A 26,920-nucleotide genomic window follows, 5' to 3' on the forward strand; every position below is an offset into this window, starting at 1 on the left:
GACAATTTTTGTGACGACTGCAGCTTCAAAACGACGTTGATAACAACAGCGATCAGCGTCTGCTACGGATTATAGGTCCTGCACAGGACCGCCATTAAATCATATTGTCTTATTCGCTATAGGTTTATTGTATTTATAGCATTGGTTTACTACAAATAGGTCAATAGGGTTAGCACAGTGGTACGCAAGCAGCGCCAAGGGCTGTACGCTTGCTTCGCGGTGCAAAATTGAATATGGTCGTGATGATGGCCTGGCCATGTGCGATTGGCCATTGTGGGTACATTTTCCCTGGGCGTGTTTCCCTAATAAACTTCTCCACTGCACCAGTAACAACAGGTCGCTTCGCGTGTAATCGAGAGATGAAGTTCAATGTTATTACATGTTGTGCGTATCATCATTCGTTTGTACCTCACCATTATGATTACTATCAGAGTTGTTGTTATCTGGTTGACGGTGTTACTATAGCCGGAGTTGGGTTGGCTTTTACAGTCTGTCGACAAAATTTCACTGGTGGTGCAGCAGGTAAGGCGGTTGTTCGCTAAATTTGAGAAGCACGTACCGATGTGCGTTTCGAACGTGGACATAATTGGTTTCGAATTGAGACCCAGCCATCTGACGGATTACGGTGCTAGGCATAAAACTCTTGTCGACTGAAGTGCTTCGATACAGGCCATACCCATTGATGTTTGACTGCCAGTAGTACAAAGTACTTTTTTAAACCTCGGTTACGTAAGTTAAGGCAAAAGACATTAGTATTATAGAACTCATGCTTACCAAACGCAAAATGTATCGCTAAAGCAAAATTCTAGAAAACCGATAACGGGACAGGGTCGTACAATTGTCGCAAAACAGCCTGAGGTTGCAACACATTTCGGCCAGTGTCAAACCGTGAAGAGCTCGTTCAGAGGCTGTATAAGTGTTGGGCCTGAATCTAGTTTCATACTTGTCTAATTTATGTGAAATTGCTTGTGTTTCTGGCCGTTATAATTACCATCCAGATGTAATGTGGATAAAGGCGCAGTGCGGTCCCTTAGAGACACTAGAGGTCCTAAAAAGAGTGCCCGCCGTTGTCTTAACCATGCCATAGAAGGCATTTCTCTAGTCAAATGAATCAAATCTTAAACAACGAGAGGATTCAGTTCTGTCGATTGTAAAGGGAGAGCTCTCATTTAGTCTATTTCGTAAGGTGGTTAACTGGATGAAGACATATGCATGGTCATCTTCCTTGGCATGTGTTTGTCACGCTCAGACTATATCTACGTTTAACACTCATACGCAGGCCGTCAGAATGTCGGCACATACACAACTATCTGTACTAGCTCAAATACGTTCACACTTAGCTCACTAAGTCGAGTGTATCTAGCTAACTTTTTTACGATCATGTAGAAGATCAACGGGAAACCAGTTCCGCTGCAAAGGTTGTAGCCGAAGTTGGAGAAGCGTAAGAGACCAGCTCGTGAATTATGCAGCACATCGGTGAGTTAAACCCGTTTGGGAGGAGTGGCGTTTATCTAGCTCCCGCTCATGAATGACGAAACTAAATAAATGAACCACTACCCTCTCCGTGTAAGGGCCCTGGGGAAGCTAGCCTGCCTTGGCGTCTGTGCTTTAGTACATCCTGGGGTATTCCTTTTTCGGGGCTAACCCACCCTATGAGCGTCGTGAAGTTTGCTATCCTCGTCTCGGAGAAGACGATCACCATTAATGATCACCAGCGATACCGCATCTGATTCCGTGATGTTCGGCTGAAGTACGCTTCCGCAGACTATCTTGTAGAGTCGCAGCTGAAACAGGGACACTCCTACACGAAGCAAAACAGACACGGAAAGAAAATAGAGAAGGGAACCCACATTAATATTTACTGTTGGTATCTGATAATAAAAACTCATAGTCGCCGGTCGCACTCCCGTTGCGTCTTCGTACCATAGACAACGCGGTTATTCCATCGACCGGCCTATGTGCGCAGCGCAGTGATACAATTCATAACTAGCTGCCTGCGCCATCTTGTCTTTCTGCAGGAAATAGGACTATTTCATTAAGTCCACGATAGGCGAGGAATTATGACGCTTAGTTAATCTCTTTGACGTCCGAGGTCGTTGCTCTGCGATAGTGTTACATATTTAGTACATTAGGTTATTGCTGATAAAGCATTTGTTTTTTATCTTTTCTTCACTCTAATATAAGTTGTTGTTGTTGTCTATTTGCTTCCAGGCAAGCGAGCGAAACACGAGCAGAAAGTATACACAGAACAATTACTGGCCTTCGGTCGGGTAACATAATTTAGTTAACGTATACTAGTGCATCAATGTGATAATGCTACAGGGTGAACCGAGCACATTGATGGTGTTAACTATGTTGAAACGAGTTATCGTTCGGACATCATTGTTCCTGCATTAACTGCATTAACAGATCCGTTTAAAAGTAACTAAAACCAAGTATTTCCAGGTAATAACTTCCAATAGCAGTACGTTCATATAGATGGAGTACCTTTATTAGTCTGATAGGAAGTTGCAAGTTCGCTTTAAGCAGCATCGTTTTGATGTGCGGAAGCAGCAGACGCAACTCATTGTAATACAATTGTAACTGCCCACAGACTGACATGATGATGTACGTAGAATAGCTCAGCAGATACACGGTAGTGCTACGGCGGCCTCGGCAGCATCGTAAGTTCCAATGGTACTGTCTCTGAGAGAATGGGCTGGGACATTGTACGCTTTGTTGCATCCTTTTCTGATTTATCTGAACAACTAAAGGAGATTACGTTAAATTCAGAACACGAAAAAACTACGGTCAGTCTAACCCGGCCTAGACGAATGAATGGAAAGGGAAAGCCCACCCAGCCGCAACCAGAGAGCGGCCTATATTTTCTCGTGATTTCTTTATTGCGCAACGAAATGTACGTTCGGACCGTTTGTTGGAACAACGATGCCCAGGGAACTTGGCCGGAGGCTTGATGGACAGGGTCATATTATCCTCTGCCCTTAGTAACGGATTCGTACAGATTTTTGCCAGCTTCCATCCGTTTCATCAAAAACGATGACTACAAGGTACCAGCGCCCTTTCCACCGACCTCCATCAGCCAAATTCGAAATGCCAAACGGGTTTTGGACACCTCGGCGAATAAGTATGTTCGTTCTGCCCGAATAGCCCAAATGGAATAAGTAAATGGTTATTTCAGGGGTTCTTCGATTGCGATCGGCAGGTCCGACCGGCAAGTCGAAAGCTAGGGAACTACGACCACTAGTCTGTTCTACATCCCCGCTGATGTATCGTGTTGTCCTTTTTGACACTGGCGTTTTTGTCCTATTTCTACGTTGCCAAGTAGAACACAGTTGTTTTGTCTTTCGTTTCTTTTGTAGTTGCTCAGCAAGATCCAACCTTGCCTGTTTCGCTCGGTCATCTTCTCCTCCCTGCGCTCATTCGTTGCGGTTCTTGGTCCTATATTTTGTTTTCCTGCTTTTAGGGCCGCCTCCTTTGGCTCCTTAGGGGTGCGCTTTCGCTGCTCTTGTTACGCGAGATTCCTGTTATGTAAGCCCCTTTTTTCTTGTGCGCGTTGCAAGATTCACATCAGCCCGCGTACAAACTAGTGCGAGCTCGCTGCTTAACAATTTGACGTTATTGCCAGTTGAGAATCCGTAAATACGGTAGCACGGTGAGTGGAAAATGTGTGTATCCTTAGTCCAGTGATCGGTGGCGTTGGGGTAGGAACCACTCTGTGTGCAAGGAGATAAGATAGGACGCCTTGTAAAGAACAGAGAAGAGGGACGAGCCCTGATCCTGACGTCTTTCTGGATCAAGCATAGGAAGAGAGTTTGAGTGTATTCCGTTGAAAGCCTGGAGGGACTTTATAGAGCAGATGAATAGCCACTACTTAGGACGCCACATGCGAGGAACACATTATTGCAATTATAATATAAGGCATATCTTAACAATACATGTTACGTCTCCTCCATTATAATTCCATTAAATCAGCGGGTAGCCTCAGAGGTCACGGTATAATCTTTGATGGACACAGCAGGCGTTACCTTTTCGTTGTTTTTACTAATTGTGTAAATTGGTTTTAAAGCACACACAATGGTTTTCTTTCGCATTTTGTGGCGGTGTCGATTGCATCCGGATGAGAGGTGCAACGATACGATACGATTCGATAAAATGTAAATAGCACTATTGATACTTTTTTTGCCATTGTGTGGCAAACTTGATGATACAACGTGGACAGCAGTAACCAATACGTAAAGCGTCAACGATATTCGAGAATTTCGTTGGGTAGGAGGCGAGGCATGATGCACACTGTGCAGTACGGTGCTTTCTATTGCTGTAGCTCGTGCAGCCTTTCGGCGTAGGCGTTTGTCTCCGTGCTTTCGATGTTTGTCCGCTTCCTTTCGAAAACGTAATGCGCGCCCAAACGGTGGCGATTGTATAATCGTTTGAGAGGCTCGTTGCTACTGCTCCTGCTGTTGCCGCCGCCTCCGCGTTCGCTACTGTTGCCATTATTGCACAGAAAAAAAAATTGCGCAAATCGATGGGACGATGGCGTTCGCGTTTTCGAAAAGTGCGCGTAGTCGACTGCATCTAGAGATGCCAACGACGATCGTCGATGCTGTGGCAGGACTCCACCCAAAACAAGTATATGCTGTCGATGTACGAGGTGTCAGGTGGCCTTGCATTTTTCTACGCGTCCATATTCCGACAGATGTTCTGCGTCGTCGGCTACAGCTTAACGGTGGCCGTTAGCAATGAACCCTGTGAGAGTTCCCTCGAGTTTGTCACCGACTTGCGCCCGGGTTGCCCGTGAAACTCATATTACTCTCGTATTATTACTCGTATTATTATTAGGAAGGATATCGATGTCTAGTTAGCTAACAGTTCCGCGAGAAATATTAGTCAAGAATCAGCGTAATCAAAATGCGACGTTTCATTAATTTTGCCACACTAAATGAGTCAAACTTCGCTCAAATATATATATATAGTGACTAGTCATAACAGCTCCGTAACGTTTCCCGACCCAAACGAATTTCACACGAAGAAACGGTCACGAATTTTACGAACAGTTCGGTACGATGATGATCTGAAATATATTAAACATCCGTAACATGTTGGTTGCCGCCTTAGAACAATACAATCTCGATTGAACATTTACCGTATTTTTTTTTCATTCTGACGGAAGTCGTTTATGTTAATTTTATATTACGTATAGGTAAGGACAAATGGCGGTGGACTGACTTTAATTGAAATAAATGAATACAATGAAGTGCACTTCTAGATCGGGTTACGTATTTGTCCGACAGCTCTGCTGGGAACGATGCACTTAAGTCATTGATGCTTACATAGTCTGTTAGTGTTGTTTTTGTTCAGGCGCCCACTGAACTTTTGGAAATATCAGTGGCTGTGGGGTTTTTCGTTCTTATGGCCTTAAGCAATCATCCTAATTTAGACCCTGACGTCATTCTGCCTCGTCGAGATCGTTCAAAAACTCGAAGCATCCGTCAGCCGTTTCTCTCGCCAGCGAAGAAGGTTTATCCTATTTGTGGAGTTCTGTTCGCTGGAGGCCGCACAGAGGCCAGTTATTCGGTTCTGTTATGATTGATTCGGTAAAGTTCAACGTTTTGAGCAGTCGCTTTTCGGAGGAAAGTTATCGTCTAATTAATGATCACCTAACGGCAGCAATCACCACGACGACCTGATATCGTCGAAGAGCGATTTTAACGCCCGCAGCAATAACGGTAATTACGAGCACTACAATTTTTATTGACACATTTTTACATTATAACTTACTGATTTAAGGTTATTATGACGATTAATAGACAAATTTTGTTTTATTGGTGGGACAGCATTTGTCCTGTTTATCGTAATTTTTTTTTAATCTAGTTTTCGATCATGGAGTCAAGATCATGTCACCAAAAGGTAGATAACCAAAACTTTCGCGTATTTACTCAATTTGTTACACTGCCGACGAACGTCGTGCTGACAGCAATGCTCACTTTAGTACCGCAGGTGGTGATGACGTTATCTAAGCGATCACCGTTATAATTCCCACGACAGTAAAGTGTCGTTGGAGTCAGTAAGATTGACGACACTGTGACAATTATGACTACCTATTGCTGCTCGAAAATGCGTTGTCGCTCAGTTCTAACTGGGTCCGATGACAGATCTTCAGTGGCGCGCAATGTGTCTTCTGTGTCAGTGTCGCAACGAGCGATAATGAAGACGACGACGACGACGACGACGACGTCGTAATTTTGATCGCTGCTAACATCGGTACCACACAGAGATGTCGTCACAGATTTCGTGTAAGTCTGTGTTTGGTTGCTTTGCTTGCGGATCCCAGGTATGCAAAGATGGTAATGCTATTGTAGGTGCTGTCGATCTGTGGGTCACAATGTCGCTTCAGCGGTAAGCCGCAACCGTCCACTGGGTGCGAATGTATGTCTCCGTCGCCAACGAATGAACCTGTTGTCTCGGCTTTGCCTTCTGCCTCTGAAGTCATTTGTGGTGAGCGCCAGATTCGACCTGATCAACGATTTAAACATGGGCGCTAAACGTCGGCGTAGCCGTTGGGCGGACGGTTACGCGATGCTTGAACACAACACACATCGGTAGTGCAATTCTTGCAAAGAAAGCAAAATTAACCACAAACAACTCTGAGTAAATTATAAAAGTGGCATAGATTTATCTAAAACATAACGTGGCATTTATCACAATAACGCTTACGCTAGCGTATAGGAAAACACAGCAGGGTACGTAGTTTTCTTTTCTATTTATACTAGACAGATCCTATTATCAATACACATAAGCGAGCAAACAGTACCTGGATGTCTGGTAGGGGCTCTGCAAAGAGCAATCGTAAACCGTTCTATGCTGTTTCCATGGCGACTTAATGGTAACGAATTTGCCTACTGAATACGTGTAGGACAATCCTCCTATCTTCGAAGGACTTGTTTCGTAGTAGACGGGACCAGCCACCTCGAGCCACACTATCGAATGACTGCAGCGGACGTCATTTATTTAGACCGTTGTTAGCTCGCATTTGATGTTAAGATCACGCTTGAACGCCTGAGATGCTTGAGATGGAATAAAAATCTACCTTGGATTAGCTTCAGGATCTACCGGCACCCCTGAAATCGTACCTACAAGGGCTGCTTCTCATGCTACTATTGTTAAAGGACACAGTGATTTGTTTGTTAATCAGTTCACGCTTGAAGTGTTGGAATCGTTTGTATATGAATTACATGCTGATGGACCATCAGAACCGCAAGTAAAATGTATCGTTGTATGGAAAATGGAGGACAATTTCAGTTACTATAAAACCAACAGTCACACATATGTTAATTTTGAGAACGTAATAATTTCGCGCCTGTTTACCATAGTTTGTCTATTTGATCTATACCTTCTATTCGATCTTCCAAAGGTTTAGTAGCGCAGGTGTAGGATGTATTTAAAAAAAAAAAATAAGAAAAAAACAAACAGAAAGATACGTTGAGAGTCAGCGGTTGCATATTGGTCTCTTGGCAACGTACACAGGTCTATAGTGAAACACATCATCCTTCGGCTAGAACCAGGAATTTTTCTACCGCTGGCGATTGTTTGTAGCCCAGCTCTGTGTATTTTGAGCTCATTATTATTATAATTCAGACAGTCGCTTAGAAAAAAACTTGAGGGCCATAAATCCAAGTGAAAACATTGTGTAGTTTCGCTCTTGTTGGAGTACTGGTCACAAGGGTCTCAATTAGAAAACAGCGATAACCCAGCGACGATAATCAGCAGCCCATAAACGAATCGAAATTTTCTATGAATATCGCCCTTAGCTAATACACAGATGTCTTACGATTGACTCATCCAGAATTGATTTAGAGGTAGAGGTGAGTTAGTACCTATGTACGGTAGCTATACGTCCGAATTCAGCAGTATAGTTCATATATGTTCTGCGGCATATAGTTGCTATATGGTACTTGTCGTATATTGATTTCTCGCAATGAAGATCGATTGTTTGCATGCGATTCGCACACAACCACTGCCATCATTACGTTTTGATATTTTCCTTTTTTTAACAGAGTCTTTCTCATTTAGTTCGGTGTAGGCCTGTCGTAGTCTGTCTTGTGTACTATACTGCGTATGGACTTTCAGTGAAGTGAACTCGTGATCCGATACGATTTGAAGGGAGTTGAGGCGTTCTCTAGGCATATTTGATCTACGTTAGCCTGGCCTTTGACGTACTTGACAGCCACGCGCAGATGGCTGTCAGCGGTGACACCTACGTGCTCCGTATAATGCATGCGTGATTGCACTTTATTTTTTGCCTTACCACATATCGTGTAAATAACACGCCGTTCGTTCCGTGTGGGGTACGCGGTAGCTGTTATCGTCCCTATGCAGCATCAGGAGAACATCGATAGAGTACAAATATGTACTCGTTCTCAGACAGAAATAAGGGCATTTTAGATGCGAAGGGATACGTGACGAAGTATGTGTGTGTTTTACGTTTCACGTTGCGATAGGTAATTCGTTCATCAAGTACAAGCATTTAGGTAGAATGTATAGGCGTTCTAACATATTAATGACACAGTCATACTGGACGGAAGCGGTGATGAAACTATGATCTTGCGGCATATGCAGCATTTATATACAGCATAGCTAGCTGGTGCTTGGTAATCGAGAATAAACCGTTCGTCCTGTTAAATCTTCCTGGGTAACAACTGAAGTTTGTGAAGATCAGCGCATGTTTTCTTTTTCAAATATGAATCGTGGACGGCAGCGGTAACTGCGTAAAGATAATTAAAACTGTTGTCGCTTATTATAATGCAGAGCACGTCCCAAGCCACCGTTACCTCGTTATGGCTCATCCGGACCGCATATTCCTACAAGTAGACGTTGGGCAATTTGCTATTTCAAGCAGCAGATTCAGGATTTCAAACGGCGTCGTTCGAAGGAAAAGTCATCTGGCCTTTTCAATATTCCACTGCACCGTTTTCTCTCCAGACATTTTCCAAACATATATAAAACATGCACACTGATCTATTCATACAGAATAGCATAACTTACGAGCGCAGACAGATTCCGTTGAGGTGCGTGAAGCTGCGCAGATATTTGGCCACTACGTGGACCCTTGTTCGGCTGTATCCATGACGCATTCACTCGCTCAATGCCGCTGTCAGTAGGCCAGTCAGCTGCTTCTGTAGTATCGCGTAGCAATGTTTACGTTATCATGTTCGTGACGAAAATTGCTATTGATGGGTGCGGGGGGCCGATAGATGGGGATCGTTTTCGTTCGTCAGCAGCATTTTCCCTGTCGATTGCTAACGAGTAACCTATTTTTTTTAATAACCAAATAGCAACGTAATTGCGGTCGTTCGTAGTGCTAAAAGAATTGTTTCGAGGCGTGACTCGTGTTATCGGTAGGTGCTACCCGTCTGCCGTGTCGTAGAGGTCAGGGAACATTGTTCAGGTATGACCTGAGTTATTCCGATGCCGGCGCAATTTGTATTATCATTTGTACGAGCGCTGCTTACTACAAAAGCTATTCAAGAAATTCTGTATATACTTGATATACATATAACGATAAGATCCACTAGCTTCTAAATAAAAAAAAAAAACTGGAAATTTACGTTGGCTATTTTTCCCTGTGCTCTTCCACAGCAGATTTCATGCAGACTTCAAGCAGAGAGTCGAAAGGAACAAAATAAACAGAGTATATATTTCAGGAAGTACTTTGTTGGTAAGACGGTAGACAAGAGTCGGAATAACAGATCACACAGCCAGTACAGGACTGAACGCAGACTAAAGTAATGATGTGACTGTCTGTCTATCTCAGATATAAGAACTTGGTTGGGCAGTAGAATTGAACTTTGCCGACTCGGAGCTACTCGAACTTGTTTCAAGTTTGCGAAGTTCGTATAAAACTGACCAATAAGAATATTTTTCTCATAACACTAGCGAGCATATGATTGCCCACACATGCAATCACGCCACTTGGCCGAACTATTGTCGGCGAAACCAGCACAAGGGTGGCAAATGAACTAATCTTGGCAATTTCGCTATCACTGTTACTGCCACTGACGTTTCGACGTTTGCACTCCATTGCCTTTGAGCTGACTCTGACGCTTCCACTCGCTATGCCCCACACATAAAGCATTAACCAATCAGTAAAAAAGTTTGCATCCGACCTGAAATCTTCCTTGATCTTAGCATGTAATTTATATTGATGTACCGTACTGACAAACAACAGAATTCTCGCAGCTGCGCAGTAAAAACGCTATCAATGATTACTGAACAGCAGTATAACGACCGCAGTAACAACAACAGCAAATGGGGGGGACTCCCGGATATAGTATTTTTACCCTGCTCGTATGAACGCTGCAGTACGTCCCAGCGTGCTGCTGCTGTAGGTTTTGCTTTAGATATATATATTAACTATTTCTTCGTCGAAGTGGCCCTAGCTAGATAACAGTAGCAATTTATCTCTTACTGGTACAGTCATACTGCACAAATAGATTTATCTGTGGGCGATAGAGCATCGTCTCTTCTCGGCTGCTGCATTCTCTTTCCGTGGATGGATTAAGAGAACTCCGCAGCGCTAGGCAGGCAGGTAGGTAGGTAGGTAGGTAGGGAGGTGCAGTATTCTAACCGTTATCAGGCTAGATGGAGGAAAGAAGCAAGATCACTATTCTCATTATCTTTATTATGGGGGAACAGCGATCGGATAAGCGAAATAACACGGCCTCCAGTGAGCAATGTAAAAGAGGGTTGGCCGAATGCTTAGCACGGGTCAAAGTGCTAGTGATGTATGTGATTTTATCAGCAGCTCTCCCGTTTACTTGGGGCTCGTTCGAATCTCAGAAGGGGCTAAAACGTTTTAGGCTTAGCTGGATCTACGATTTCTAGGTGAATGAGATAGAGGATGAAGCAAAGCTGGTGCATTCTCCTGTAGGTATGGGGAGTCATGTTAAAATTAGTTAACATTGGCGAAGTCGGAGGGTCGATTAGGGCAGCCGAGGATTTTATTAGGGGGTGTTAATTCAGACCGGCAAAACAGGAGTGTGCAGTGTGCTTCTAGCGCGAAATGCTCATGTTCGGATCGGAGGGAGCTGTCTATGGACAGTGCTTATATCGATGACGTCCTTATCGAGCCTCGTCAGCAATCACCCTGCTGGTAAGTAGTCGCTACGACGAGAATGCGCCAGTAGCCACATCCATTACACAAACATGTTCAACGAAAGACAAATTCAGTTAGCTAACCCGACCTCTTCTCAGCTGTGCCCAAGTACCGAACCTTTACTGTGAATGCTGGATACATACACAGCGACGGTCAATCCTAGCCGGTCCGTCGAGCATTGTGCAATAATCCATCACCAATGCACTTAAACTAGATCTCTTGCTTGCTCTACCAATTGCCCTTATTACGTGAGAACAATGAATTGCGCTATAAACATTATTTGTTAACTGCTGCCGCGTCACTAAACCTAGCCGTTGTTTTCCCGCGACAGACAGTTTCACAGCCGCATATTACGTATAGACTTGCACAAATACGCATTCCCGTACGCACGCATGCTCAATGATGCTTAGTGTTGTTTTGTCATCGTGTTTCGCTCATGTCATGCCTCTCTCGGTGTTCGGCATTACGTCGGCCGGACCGCTACATCCACTGACCATCATGGATCCTCTCTGAGCTGTCTATTGTGTACAAGGAGCGCGATGAAGAAAAGATCGGGCTGGCGAGACTCTACGCGAAACGTCGTCGTACATTGGTCGCCTCGGGTGTCAACCACGTAACTGAATAGCTGGCTTGCTAAGCGATTTTCCTTTTTGGCGTTCTCATATGGCTCGCGTACATCAACGTATTTAAACGTTCACCGCCGTGGTTTACCTGTCAGATAGGCGGCCGCGAACGCTAATCAGTGAAACAAAAAGCGGTGTAAACGTATTATACGTTTCCCGCCAGTTACGAGCACCGGAATTATAACCACAATGGCAGGAATGACAGAACAGCCGAAAACGGGTCGCCTGGTCTTCTTGGCTGGGTCAGAGACCGTGCGTGCAATCCATTTGAGAGCGTTCGCTTCATGGGTCATAAGAGTAGAAGCAAAAGAGGACCGCAATAGATTTATAGCATATCTACCGTCCGAGTTGTATCATCGTTGTCCAATCGTTGAACTATGACTGTCTGTTGTTGTTTGTTCCTATATTCTTTCACGTTCGTATTACGCATCTGTCATATGAGTGTGTACGTAGCAACGGTCAGCAAAATTATACTGTGTAATTATTTTTCGATGTTTTACATCGAAATGATGTTTCGCATTACTAAACAAATTATAGTAATTATTCGACATGAGCCGTACACCGTCATCGTTGGTACGACATAGACGAGGGGCTGTGTGACCTCTCCTACCTATCAATCATAGTATTGATGGCGACGGTGATGCGAGCCGTAACGATCACTACGACCATCACATCAGAGTTACCTGATTTGATCTGTTTGAGTCCGTAGGATCCGAATGGCCCTAGCTCTGCTTGTTGCTGTCGTCATCTTTATTGGGATTGCTCCTAGGCCCTGAGACGACTGTCGATACCAATTGTATGTTGTATTTGATACTGAATTGCAGAAACTGTGCTCCTCAGCGTCTTTACCAAGTCCTTCGTTATTTCGGTGACGTAAGCTATGTTCCCAGTGAGTCTGCTTCTTAATCTTTGTCTTTTGTTGCTATTGTTAATGTCTTCGCACGCGCTTTGTTCAACTCGCATTAGCGTTTTTACTTACAACTGCTAAAGCAGTATTATGAATTTACTGTGACCATTATTGTTTCAATTGGTCTATTTCTGTTTTCGGGTTCGAGTCGGCCAGCAGTCGGAGCTATCCTAACTGCGGTTCGGAACGGGAAGCGACGCGCTGGCCTCGTCCTTGCCGATATCAGGACTCAGTTTCGGCATGAAACAGACCCTATCGTTAGATGAACAGGCCCCAATAGAGACAATATGCTTGTTGGATTAGTTCTATGGCAAGTCACTATGCCCTTACAATCACGGTGACTGCAACTGCCGTGATTAAATCTGCGTGTTTACGAGTCCGACGACCTTGTCGTGTTGTTGTTGTCGGTACCATTCTCATCACGGCGTCAATAGCTGTGGTACGTATGTTCGTTAACATATTTCTCCTGTGCCGTACCACGCCGCTTAGCATCCATTCCGCCGTTTACTGCCCCGTTGCTCCTTATTAGTTCGTACGTTACAGACTGGTGCGATCGATAGCTCTAACAGGAGTAGCAGCAACAACTGCTGTGTTAGCTTTGTGGGTTACGCAATGGCCATGCAATGATGCATCAACATAGCTCTCATCGTCAGCATCATTATGCAGATCATTACGGTCGTCATCGGTACGCATGAAGATGGCGTTGGCGATATTACGGCGTTAGACCCGTATCGGTTCGTTGTGTATTACCACTATGGCAGCGGCGCTACTCAGGCAGAAACCACGAGGCGGTTTTCACAGTATAATATTACGGGGGTAAATCGTTCTGACGATGGGTCTGTGCAATAGCGCTAGAAGTCGTTGTTGTGTGTCTCCGGCCGCTGACTTTTCTATATCACTATATTTTGACGGCCGTCCGCTGTTGTCCTGCTCTGTTGTGTACGCATGATGCTTACGACGAACGCCTTCCGACGCATTCACTGTACCAGGATACACCTTCACTCCGGCCAAAAAGTCGTTGAACTCTCGTGATCTAGGTGTTTTACCTGCGGCTTGACCCAAGAGGCGGTCATGCCTGTGCACGTTCATTTCTACATCATATGGAATATCGATTTATATTAGAAACCTTTTTCGAGTTATCGAGTTGTGGTTACCGGAAGGCTTCGAAACGCTGTTCAAACCACACTTCCCGTATAGGCCATTATCGTTTTATTCCTTTGTCGACGAGCTTCAACGTTTAGAGTGTGTTAGTGCGAGTTGGTTGAATCAGTCAATCAATGCCTTCAAGAAAGGCTTCGTTGTTTAGGATAGGAGAGGACCACGATTTTTCCAAATAGCAAATCGTATTTAATTTCGAAAGCGGCGGAAATCGTATGGTAGTGTGGAAATATGACAGCACTGCGCGCTATAGTGGTACGGTACCTGTATCTGGTGCTTATGGTGGTGATGATGATGATGCCACCTTTGTGTTTGTTTTGTTTGTTTGAACCTTGTTTAGGGTTGCACAAAAACATCGTTAGCCGAAGTCTGACCTTAACGTAATAACAGAGCTAATAACGCCAATCATTTTCTTGGGTTGCAGACAGGGTCACGTGATAGGCAATAGAAAGCCAATAGCTGCTAACTATAGAAAAATGACGCTAGTGGTCTGCAGTGCAATGAGCTAGCAAGATAGAACTGATATAGAATTCTTTAGCAGCGAAAACCAAATAGTCGTATACATGGAAATTTCCTACACATAAAGGGACATTGAGTAACTGTTATGGCTTTCGTAGACGTTCGAAATTTTTAAGCAAAACAACTTACGTTCGAACTTGCTTTCATCCGTACAAGTAGCATATGTTGTTACTACGATAAACAACTGACGAATAGAAATTTGAAAATACGTAAACTGAAACTTGAAAACGTGCACATATATAATCAATTTTTACTTACGGAAGTATATTCCAGTCCCTTCTGCTTGCAGGATTATAAAAAACTTCCGAACGTGAAAAGACTTTATTTTTGCTCGGTTGCGCAGGTCAACTCCGTACGCAACCAAGGTTAGAATCTTCGAGATTACCCACCGGAAACTGTCTGTACGTACGTTGTTCTCTCGCGTCTCAGCTGTGACAAAAGGAACGGTGGGCGATCAGCCCTTTTCGCTAAAAGCACGAGGTGGATTTAGGCGATGGAAGCAATAAACGGGGACATTATACATGGGACTATGGCCATATAAAAATAGCCTACGCGAGGTCAATCTTTGCACTACACACGCTGCATAAGTGGGAGCGACTTCTCTCCCTACACTCCCATTTAGAAACCATTAAGTCAAAGCGGACCGTATGAAGTCTGTGTTTTCATTACCGTTCCTGTGTTGTGTACTACGTCTAAACGGATAGACTAGAAAGAATAAATTATAATGTATGCAAGCTCTTAGAGACTACTTTGCAGATCGATCTACACTCAACTATGCTTATCTGTGACAAAAACGCTTGAAGTAAGGGGCTTGTAATTTTCTAGGCTTTTGTAAATGTTATACGATTGGTTATCTAATGTTTATTACTTTGTAGCTTTGATGTGTCGCAGTCAGATGAAGCTACAGAAGAAAGTTCGATCGCATTCTACAGTTCAATATCTAGACACGGGTCTTTTTACTGAAATTTTTTTACCGTTGCAGCAGAATTGAACGTGGTGCAATTTTTTTTGTTCGCACCGATCATTTCTGACAACACGTGGCTTCAAAGCCCTATTTAAATGTGTCCTTAGGTCATTGGATATCTTGTTCGAGGGTGACGAGTTGACGAGCCATAGGTCGCAATTGCAGTACTCATTGTAAATGATTAGCGAGCCTATTGTTACCGCGCTGAGCAAAGGGGAATTTATACAGCAATTAGATATTATCTTTATTATAAAACATTATAGGGTGGCTACAGTAGAACTCTATGTATAAACTTCAATAGCGCTGCTATTACTACTAACGACCTTTTGAAATGTATACACTGATCGCGTTGATCACCGCACTAATTGTAACGCATTCTTTTTTCCAATTTTATGTTAAATTTTTTCAAAATCCTATTATCTGTATTCTGTATTCCTTTGAACTGCTGCCCCCCCATCTCGAAGGCAAGCAAAAATATTGATTGATAGAAACACACGAAATTTAGATAAAGTTTTATCAGTAAAAGAATTCGTGTTAGCCAACACGCTACCAATAATCAATGATTTGATTATTGTTAGAGGTGGCCTTTTGACTATGCATGTGTTTTTGTGTGCGCGCCAGAAGGACAGATTAAGACATGTTCACGTACGGCTCGCGTTCAGCGTTTCAAGGCGGGTTTTTTTTTTTCGAACTAATGCCGTTACTGGCTGGGTTCATGTGCGACAACATCTGTACTGCGCCCGCTTAATACTGCAAAACGGCCCCAATGGAGGCCAGCACAATAATAAATTACACGCAGTGATACATATCTTGATACGAGAATTTGGCGACAGGTCGTGATAATCAAAGCTGGACCTGTTTTCGTCCATGTTCCAGCCATAGCTGTCATATTTTTTGTTCGTGATTTCGTTCGATACCTTGTTCAGAGCAGCGTCCAGCGCAGGCCAGATACCAGTTGGCCTAATTAAGCTGGATTATTCTGCCCCTTCTGTTTACATCATTAATTGGAAGAATCGTACAGTTATAGGAGATTAATGCCAGTAAATTTGTTTAATAACAAGCCGAGCGGGATAATGGAATTTTCTCGGCTTGACACTACCTGCATCACCTATAGCGATCGCTTCGTTTTGTTAATCTCGTGATTGTGATGAATCGTATTGCATTAAGATAACACGGTAAGTAAATTAGTTTGTCGTAGAGTAGCGGGCAAATTTAAACGGCGCTATTCTTTACTGTCCGATACCCGTTCCTATTCGAATGTGCTGCTTACAGTGGTATGCTCTCTATAGAATTTGGATTTGTAAATTAGATAGGAGTCGTTACGCCATTTCGAGGTACGAATTTCGCTGCGTCACAGGGATAAAAACCGTGTCTTTGGCGGAAAACGACATATTTATTAAGAGTACAAGTGAATCACAAAAGTCATCCAATAAACATCGCAATACAGTATATTAGGATTCGTCCGTTAACCTTCAGGTCACCTTAAAAGTTTCGTCGCCTCGAAATGACGCTGCGCATGGCGTGTTATGCTTTATTTTGCTTTTATCTAAAGCTATTTTTCGTGCATTTCCGTACAGATCGCATGCTAAATGCATGCCAAAGCAAGCTATAGCTGTTTTAATTAGTAGGCTCAAGCAAGGATGTTTGATATCGCGTCCTGTGTGAGTATCGTGAGAAGTCTTATACATTTTACTAATAACACTGGACACGTTGTCAATTTCAATTATGCTCGGACTCATCGCAGTAGTACGCTTCGATGCTGTCACCAGCTGCTATCTATTACATAGACGACTCGATTTGTTGAATCTGGCTAATCCCACAGTTCACCAACGAAGCTAGAGCTTCGCGCCGTAAATACCAGTTGGGATTTTTTGGATTCGGATCGCAGGAGCCTAAGGGAGAAAATCTATCGAAAGACAGAACTAGCCTTCCCTCGCCGTACAAAAGTTAGCAGCGAAATAATCGCGGTTGCTGGAAACATCCGTCGGATTCGTCCGTCTGAGTGGCAGTAAAAGAAAGCGAAGCGCATCGCGACTGCCGCCATACTTTTGCTTGCCGCTGCTACTGAGAAGTGGTCTTCCTCATCAGTGCCTCCGCGAACGTCCGGAACCAGTTTACTTCCTTCAATTCAGCTTTGGCTGGTTAGTTTCACGAAGCTACGTAAACATAGGTGGCGCGCAGACATCCAACTACGCCACCAGCGTGCAGACGACGGAATCTAGATGCGATTATAGGAAAGCAGTCAGCTGTATCGCTGCTTAGTGCCTTGGTTCGAATCGCTCTGCTCGCTTGCCCCACTAGGCCCGGCGGGACTGAACCATCTTCCGCCATTGGCTACGTGGTCAACAGTCTGTCTTCGTTGACGCTCATTGCGAGCCAACGCAACATAGCCGAGGAAAAGCAAGAGGAAGTTCAGCGACGAACCACTTCTACTACCATCACGGCGCACTGCGCCACTACCAAATAGTAGCGGTAATAATAATAATCCTATTATTATTACTACTAGTATGATTGAGATAGGTACCGATAATACGGCGGCACATAAAGCGCCAATCTCCGAAACTGTAAAAATCAATGGTATTTATTAATCATTCAAAGCATCCGGTGTGGTCAACATATCCCCACGAAATGAATTGCAACCGAAACTTCGAGAAAGAGTGTCAAAAAAGCGGGTGATCTAAATTTGACGCCAGGGGTTATTTTTCTCTCATAGATTCTTTTACTGTAGGATATAATTATTGTTTAAAAAATAGTTTTTCGCGTCTCAGGAGTAAACAGTTAAATCAAGCAAGATAACTGGCTCGTAATGAAAGAGCAACTTAAAGGTAACTTGTTAAGTTACCCGCCTTCAATATGGCCTAAACAGTGTGTCGAAGCGCAGGCCGATATCAAGGTGTTAGAGCCTATAGCTAATGCTAGGAATGCCCAAGCCTAGGTCACAAACCACTGTATATTAACTACTATATAGTCATGCACATTTGGTTGGAAGAAAAAACCTGCTGTTCACTGTTAATTATCTTATAAGATTAAACAAATGACTATAGAATATAAGCTTGCTTTTGCGTTTCCATGAACAGCATGGATGCATTGCACCTTTGAACAATGCGTTCACAGGTTGTTTTTCCCGCGGTGCTTCACGACGAAACACTCGACGTTGCAGGCAAAAATTCGGCCTTGGCATTCGGCCCAGTCAGCAGCGTTGGTCAATACGCTAGCTACGTAGACGATCTCTTCAGCGATTTTACCAATCTGCTTAGTATTTCAATCTCGATATTAAGTCGTACCGTGCTATGATGCTGTTACGATGACTGCTTGCAACGAGCGGAAACGTCAGTGGATGTGCTCTTTGTGAACTCGAGTAGCCAAACACGGTGACATTGTTAGAACGATAAATATCAGCCTTTTTTGTCTCCTTGGCGCAACAAATGCGCCTAATGTCAAATCAAGTGCAAGTGATTTATGCAAGGTCGGAGTTTTACTCGACCCAGGCCAGTGATACAAACTAAGTTATATATTGATGCATGGCGACTTTTCGTCAATGTCGTGCACACCACGCCTCTACCTTCGTGAGTTCTTCCCTTAACATAATGTGTTTGAATTAAATTACAGCAAACCTTCTGCACGGCAGCTTGTTGAAATCGGTGTTTCGTATGCCTTAATCAGGCCAGACAAATATATATGGCTCTAACTAAGAGGGTCCTGAATCTCGAACTGCCGTTGCGCTATAATAATTTTCAAATGAATCCGACTATAAACACTTACTAATTCTGCAACTGGTGAAGTGCTCGGGGTGCCAAAAGCTTTAAAAAAGTGTATCTAAGAGTATCAAAGAGGACGGTCGATCACGGTTACTTAATTATCGACAAGGTCAAGCCAGAAAGAAAACAACCGTACTTACGGATTAAGTCACACGTGACCTTTATTATGAAAACAAAAATAAAAGTAAACGACCTGACTAAATAAAAACTAATTAAACGCAAATCGGTGTCCCAGCGCACAATAGCCCGTCATAGTGAAAATTCAAGCTAACATCACACTACACGCTGCGTCTCACATCAGTTTGCTGGCTGATGTTTCCATGATACCGATGCATACAAAGTTCAGTCGAATCACATTCAAAATATCTCAATATTGCTTCACTCTTTCCTAGTCAGTTGCCCTGCGCCTTCTCATAGGATCATCGCGCTCATTCTGTCTGAGAACGTCTCTATGCTCTTGTCCCATTTTATAGCTAAGTTTGAGTAGGCTTGCTGATGGAGCCTTGCCGCAGGTGCAATGTATAATGCTAGGGGGAAACAGTGTGAGAAGTATAACGTCCCTGTAGGCGGCATGAATGGAACGATCGCCGTTTTCGAATGGCTGCGTGAGAAACCTATCTCAGATACATCCCTTTAGCTTAGTTGCAAAAGACTACTCGCTTCTCTGCTGTTAGGCTGCGAGAATTTGCTGAGTCATAGTGACATGAGCAGCAGTAGCAGCAGCTATAATGTAGGGCCCCCCTGGGGAGGCAAAGTTGAGTCTCCATGAGAGTCGAGGAAAAGCTGTCTGACGCCCCCTGTGCATGGTCAGTGGGCATCGATGAAGGAGTCTTCATTGGGATCGTACACTTTAGAGAGAGAGAGGGGGGGAGAGAGAGAGAGAAGTGCTCTCACTTTATCCCCTCTAACGAAACGGACTGAAAACGGCTTTCGAGTTTTCCTTTTTTACCCCTTCTCCCCACCTCCTTCCCATGGTGCCAGTTACGATCTGCGCGCATCGGATCTCTCCATCCTACTATTACTGCTCGAAGCAAACATTACAATAAAGGCTAAGCGGGGTATCGAACGAAGAGGAGAGCAGGTATACATTGTCTCTAAGGGGAAGCTACGTAGCACACCCCAGAGAATAGATGGCAACTTGGCTCGATTCCCACCCCGATAGACTTTTTTAAACTAGACTTTATTGGGTGTTTTTTTAGCTCTAACATTAATATTCGAATCAAATCATAATATATTCATGAGTGCTCGTGTTATCTTATTAACGCTTTCCTAAGTTACTGGAAAAAAACAATGCGAAAAATATATACCCACATATAGATCGAATACTTGATGTTGATGTTATAGATAATTACTTTTACCGCGAACCCAGCTCCATCGTATACACACTGTACGCCCTAGTGATGCGACCGTCACATGGCTTTTGTGTGCCGGCGTGGAGCCGTTACTGCTTTACACAGCGTTCGCTTGACTGCTTACATCATCGGCAACGATTATCGTGTGACTGTATGCGTGCGGGAGCGCCGTTGTCGATATCATCATTGTTGTCGTTGAAGCGGAACAGGTTTTTGCCGTCACGACAAGCCGTGTCGATGTAAGTGCCGGCCTATTTTGGCCTAACGTCGACGCAAATAATCAAAAGGCTTTGTAATGTCATGCGAAAGAAGGTGAAGTCAATCTTTTTAACCCGATCTGGCCTAACTAGTCACCTGGCTGTAGGGCTGAGTTAGGGTTGAGCATTAGTTTGTGAATTGGAGTATAAAGAAAACGGTACGTTTATTCGTTTTGCAAAGCCCTTAACACGGCCAGTTCTTTTGCAGCTGTCTCTACAGACCTGTGCATGGTTTAGCTTACCTGATAGTCGTACTGCTGTTGTTGTGGATACCATGAGCTGGTTCCATTTCAACAGATCAGTAGTCGAATATGTATATGAGAGCAATAGTTGAATTTAGTTTATTCTGAGCGTGTTTGGGCTGGGTAGCCAGCTAGCAACATGCATAAAACAAGAAAGCGACCCACTGATAGGTGAGGCCATGTAGGCGTCTTCGGGCATATTCGGCCGAGCCCAGCACAGACAGACCTATTTAAATATATAGTAGGCGTAGAATGCTGCTTATTGTAACTAACTAAATAACTTCAGCAGACATCGGTAAAACACATGCTGGTACCTGAGAATTAAGTGAAAGAGAATCACCTTATCGCTGCTATCAGCAATAGCGACCAAACAAGATACTCTAAACGTATAAAAGCAAGACATTGAATGCCGAGTTTAAAACGAGTTTGTATGTGATGTGAACGGAGTAAGTATGATTGTTATATACTGCTGTCAATAATATGTTGCAATACAAATTTAAGTTTGAGGTAAAAACGACAATAATGCAGGCGGCTCAACGTAACCTGAATTTGGCCTTTATGCATGTACACGGCCATGTCGTGTGTTGTTACTGGATCTGTTATACGATACTATATCGGTTTGTTAGGATAAGACGTCGCCTTATCTTGCACACGAACTTGTTTGGTTACCGTTTATAGCATAAGACACACGCACTCTTACTAATAATATTTACAAATATGGATCTGGTCGATGATATGACTGAGAATGACGGCGACGCTGGTCGTTTATCACATATGCCGCGGTAGGCGTACGCAGACAGACATGAGTGGCCGTCATACCAAATACGGTGCAGTAATACCCTTGATTCCTGCTGCAGCTCTGGACAAATCTGTTATCGCGTTTATCGTAGCACAGATTTAGTCGACTGAGGAAACTTTCACAGAACATTAGCATTCATTGTGATGTTTCTATTCGCTGTATGGGCATTCACGTACTTGCTTGACTGTTTGCTCCAGATCTGCTCACAAACACCGTTATCTAACCAAACAAGCAAAGAAACAGATGAGCGGGCAAAATGTAAGGGGAAAAGTGCGTTGGTCGCTTATTGTCGAAGTGGGCTCGATTTCCGTCTGCTCTTTGTCGCTGGGGCGCTCCACTAGGTGCTCGCTTAGTACTCATTAGTAAAGCTGCTGCGGCTGTTTTTACTGAGTGGTAATGGCGCCACACCCTGCCCCGCCCGTCGGCGTGCCTCCTCAATATGTTGTGTCGTCGAAGTGTGTACCTTGGTGAGACAGGCAACCATAGTAGTAACCACCAGGAAAGGAGCTAATCTTTTGGGAGTCGGGGCGATGACGAGGATAATAACAGTAAGAATAAGAAAGAACATGCTAAACGCGTTATTTGACTATGCAACGGCTACCAGCATAGCAAAATAGACAAAGGACGCCATCAGGTCGCAGCGACGTCTTTTACCTGATACGTCCATTCGTTCGATTGGTTCGTCCACTAGAAGTACGAGTCCTTCGACGTTTTTTAACGTTTCACATTCTGTTCTCAGCCTTGTGATATCTTGCCGAACTGCTCGTAATGACGCTCGGAACGTAATAACAGCTGGCTTTCGCTGGCTACTTAGGCCACGGCCGATGCTGCTATGGAAGCGATTCTTCAGTGCTAATTTACCGTTATGAGCGCCCGTCGTCGTCACCACTGGCTCTGTTGCTTTGTTGTCAGGTAGACGGCGATTTCACAGATTCATTCGCGAGCCCGCGTTGGCAGCATCCACAGTTCGATACGATAGCCAAGTGAAGGGTTGGGCCTGCAAGCGAATAATGCAGCCAGCTGAGCAGAAAGTACCAAACAAAGACTAAAAAAAGACCAAAAAGTCGCCCGATTTCGTTTCAATGTTTGCTTGTTGCTCTCAGCTATCGCTTGCTCTGTAAGACGTGCTCCGAGGTACATGGTCGAACCTTCTCTCGCCCCATTACCCCCGCCACAAATCTTGCCTGTATCATACTCTAAATCCTTTTTATTAGTGACGTCGTCAGCAAAAAAAGTTTAAGAGGTGATGCTGAGCGGTCGAGACGCTCAGGTAACCTCAGTTGAAGCATTCGTTGCCTGTATATCTGTACTTTGTATGGCTAGCAGACGTCTAGCCATTTGGCACAGCGCTGAAGTGTCTTCAGTGAGTGAAGCGGAAGAAATTCAGAGGCCAAATGGAGTGTTCCGTGATCAGATAAATTGCAGGCAGACGAAATATTTACTTGAAAAATTAAATAAAGGCTATTCTCCATTTGAACATTTGATAGGCGGTACTGATCCATAAGGTGTAATACGGAAAGTGAAGACTGTTTCACTATGTATCGTCCACTGGCTTCTCAATTTTACTGAGAGATAAGGAAAAGATGCATTTAAGTCGAACGCAAATAGTTAGCACCGATGCCACTTGTTACTTCCTTAAACTGTTCACATCTGTACACCAGTTACGTAGTAGCAGAGCTTCTAATACCCGTGATAGTACAGTGGTAATCCATTTGTTTGTTAAACTCATTCACGCAGTGGGTCGAACCTGGGCGTAAACATATTTCGTGCTATTGTGCAGGCAGTCATTCATCGGAAGCAATGCCTAACGGTTTATGTAGTGGATGTAAGATTCAATAGATTTAGTTTCTGCAACATTTTACTGTCAAATACAACCTCATATTGTGCTTCGTTTCCTGCTGGAAACCAATTTCACCCAGATGACGCATACAAATTCATATACGATTGTATAGAATGCCTGGTCATTGGGTTCGATTCATTACTTGGAGGCCACAGTGGTCGTGAATCAGATAGACTGATTATTGCCATATGTCCATAATAACCACGACGCTGGAGACATCGAGAAAGCGGCAACGACAGAATTATTAGCGTATCGTGCATGCGTGCAGAGGACCTTCACTTGTAAAGATGGCGCAGAGGCACGTGATAGAAACAAGCCATAAATGCCACAGTCGTCACCCCCCCCCCCCCCTGTATCGTCTTACCCGAACAGCGTGATGTGCGCGGTAGTGGCGATAAATTAGTCTTTCGTTCCTTCCTCTGCTATCCCTGTGGCCCCTAGGACTCGATGGTTCATTCGGTCGGCCATCTGGCTGCGGTCACCCGTGCTTGGCTATATAGAATTGTCATTGCTGCCCACGTGTAAGGTAGCGAACCGGGAGGGAGAGTTCTTCGTCATGTGAGCTTGTATATGTTGAATGGATAACAAATATGGCGGCCCACGCAACGCTGTTCCCCCTGCACAAAACGGCAGCAATAATGATATCATGAACGGGGGCAAACATACTATAGCAACAATGTCTGATTCGTTTGTGCGGGCGATATTAATAATAGAGTATTCATCGTTTTAGCTTTCCCATGTGCATATATAAAGGCACTTTGTGAACATACTTATACTATAGCAGCGTGCTGGATTAGAAAGTTGACACGTGGACGTAAGGAAAACGTGCTCTATGTGTAAAACTTAATGCTCACAGGTTTTCAACACCAGCACAGCCACGTCTCGCGAGTACCGCTTGAGCTTCATATGTTGAAACTTTTCACTTAAAACACACTTCCCCGGAATCACACCTGTTCGAGCAGCTCATTCCGAGCTTCATTATCGCTTATAGGATTATTTTTCTTTGCCATCGGATAGCTACAGTAGGTATCTAGTGAGAATTGTTCGGTGGATTATAATGTATTTATCTGTTACACTTACATAGTCGATGTCTATGTTTTTTACTGCATAAATTACTACAGAATATAATCAGTAACGCACACATGCCTGTATTGGCTATGTTTATCAATAATACCAATGGAGGCGTAACTGTGCGAGATTGAAGACAAGCGAGCACATCTTCCTGTCATCCAACGATGAGAATTATTTTAGATTGTTTCCGCGTCTAGCGACTGTGAACGAATGACTTGTCTGCCTTTTCAACTGTTTATAGCATCAACAACAGGTCGTAGCGATTACGTAGACTGACTCAACCTTGTCCATCGCCGTACGATTTGCAGCAGCTTCTAGTTCTAATTATTAGGGTCTCAACAGTCGTTCTACCGATAGGAGCCCAGGCGTACATGTGCTTTCGTGGGGGGAGAATATTAGTAGTCAGAATAGTAATAACGACCGTGAGAACGTCGAGGGCCACAATGATGGTGATGATAGTAAATGAAAAACGTGATTACCGCGGCTATGGATCCGATGCGAAGAGTAACGTAATGAAAATCAGGATTCAATATAGAGATGCGTATGCGCTGTCAATGTGCCCTGGGAAGGCGTTTAATTTATTCGTCAATTCGCATATACATACATACATACATACATATAAACGAATGAGAGTCCCGAAACAAAAGTGTTCATACGTAAGCAAGGAAAAATGGTATGTCACACAATAGCTCTGAAGTCTGACACTGTTGTGATCAATCAACCAACCATTTCATTTGCCAGCTTCGTGGAAATAGAGCAAAGACTTTAGTCCGTCCAGCGTATTGTTGCCTGACGCAGTAGACACGTAAAGGACGCGTAAGGTAAAACTGAATGAATTTAAGGTACAGATTTTAAATAAAAAGCACAGTTAGTAGTCGGCAATTTCTGGATGGCAAAACGCCGGCATGGTAAATCGTTCTGTGAGCTGGTACTTCTTCACCCAACCGTTCCCGTTCCGTCCGACACTGACTGTTACGTTTCGCATGGAATAGATGGCTAGGTCTTCAATGGTTTCATCGTGATTGTTGATATCATAATGTTTACGTCCCTGACAAGCAGGCCGCTGTTCTTGTGGAGCAAATGTCTTAAAAAAAAAAAAGTATTTTTTTATTGGATATAACAGCAGCTAGCCAATATACTGTCAATGCATGCTTATTAATACAACATTAGCACTCACAATGAGAATATGACTAAGATGCTTTCAGTATCTTCTGTTAATAGCATATTATCGGCAGTACGTTACTCGTCACTTTTAACTGGTATAGCCACGAGGAACTTCTAGAAACGGGCGACAAATGTGACAGGTAGCAATAAAACGAGGGGCCTCCGGTTGACGAATCAGTGACAAACGATTACATTGCACAAGCGGGCATTGATCCGCGATTAGAATCTTGCCGATGACGACAATGCTATGATCATTTTGCGGTGTTTTTCCCGAGATTTTTTCGCGTTCCAGACAGCCAGACAAACGAGTCAGCCTGCGCGGGGCCAACTTCCCACTCGAAAAGGGTAATTGTTTAGATATTTGATCATATAATAGAGTACGTAAACCCAGCCCTTCGAGCGAAGCGCCTCTAGTGGTTTCGTTCGTGCGGTGGGACGCTGTTGTCCGCTAAAAACAGCAACTGTTGCGTTGATAACGGTTGGCGTGATACAGTTCAATGTCTATTCGCAATAGTATCATGACATACGCTCATTTTCTTTATGATTTCTTAGCGCCGGTGTTCTTCCTAGCAGCCGTAAGTCGATAGCGTTCCGTCGAGTGAGGGGTGCTCCATCGATGCCAGCGTGAATACATACGTCTGTGGCTGTGGTTTGTTTCGAACTTCAATCTGCGCGGATTGTGTTTCATATATTCGAAGAGAACTCGATACCATTCGCTTCTAATAGATATCGCTTGCTCGGTGACTGTTCATTGAGTCGTTGTCCAACAATCAGTACAGGATTGCCAGTTAGCCAGCCAAGCAAGTAACTGTGTCGTCTATATCATCGTCGTCGCTCGACCTAATGCTCCAGGAAAGAATCTTTAAGCAGCGAACGTCGACAGAACGACGGTACAATCGACCCGCAAGCGAAAACCAAGACACAGTCATGATTCAGGTGCGAGAGCCGCTGCAGTAGCGCTGTTTGAAAAATCCAAGGTAACTCAAGCTTAACCACTCAGGGCTTGTTTCCAAAGATGTCGATAACACTCCTCTCTTAATGCAAATGCAATTAATAAAATCGCTGGGCAATTGTTACAGGTTCAATTGGCACAGTAAGCCACAAGCTGACTCCGTTC

General features: G+C 43.9%; 1 protein-coding gene across 4 annotated transcripts in view; it reads left to right on the forward strand.

Annotated features, from left to right (window-relative positions):
• Positions 1–26,920, forward strand: part of LOC111269477 (serine/threonine-protein kinase DCLK1) — a 93,121-nt gene that overhangs the window by 29,398 nt on the left and 36,803 nt on the right. Inside the window, exons 3-5 of one of the 4 annotated variants that reach the window (XM_022849118.2) lie at positions 2,212–2,445; positions 5,435–5,723; positions 5,987–6,290. The exons of 2 other annotated variants lie outside the window; for them this stretch is intronic. In XM_022849118.2, coding sequence (XP_022704853.1) covers positions 6,272–6,290 — 19 coding nt within the window. In that variant the 5' untranslated portion in view covers positions 2,212–2,445; positions 5,435–5,723; positions 5,987–6,271. Of the gene's footprint in view, positions 1–2,211; positions 2,446–5,434; positions 5,724–5,986; positions 6,291–18,428; positions 18,887–26,920 lie in introns of those variants that run through there. One more of the 4 variants, XM_022849109.2, reaches the window with a different exon arrangement.

This window comes from Varroa jacobsoni, unplaced genomic scaffold, assembly GCF_002532875.2.
Source record: "Varroa jacobsoni isolate VJ856 unplaced genomic scaffold, vjacob_1.0 scaffold_148, whole genome shotgun sequence".
Classification (NCBI taxonomy): domain Eukaryota; kingdom Metazoa; phylum Arthropoda; class Arachnida; order Mesostigmata; family Varroidae; genus Varroa; species Varroa jacobsoni.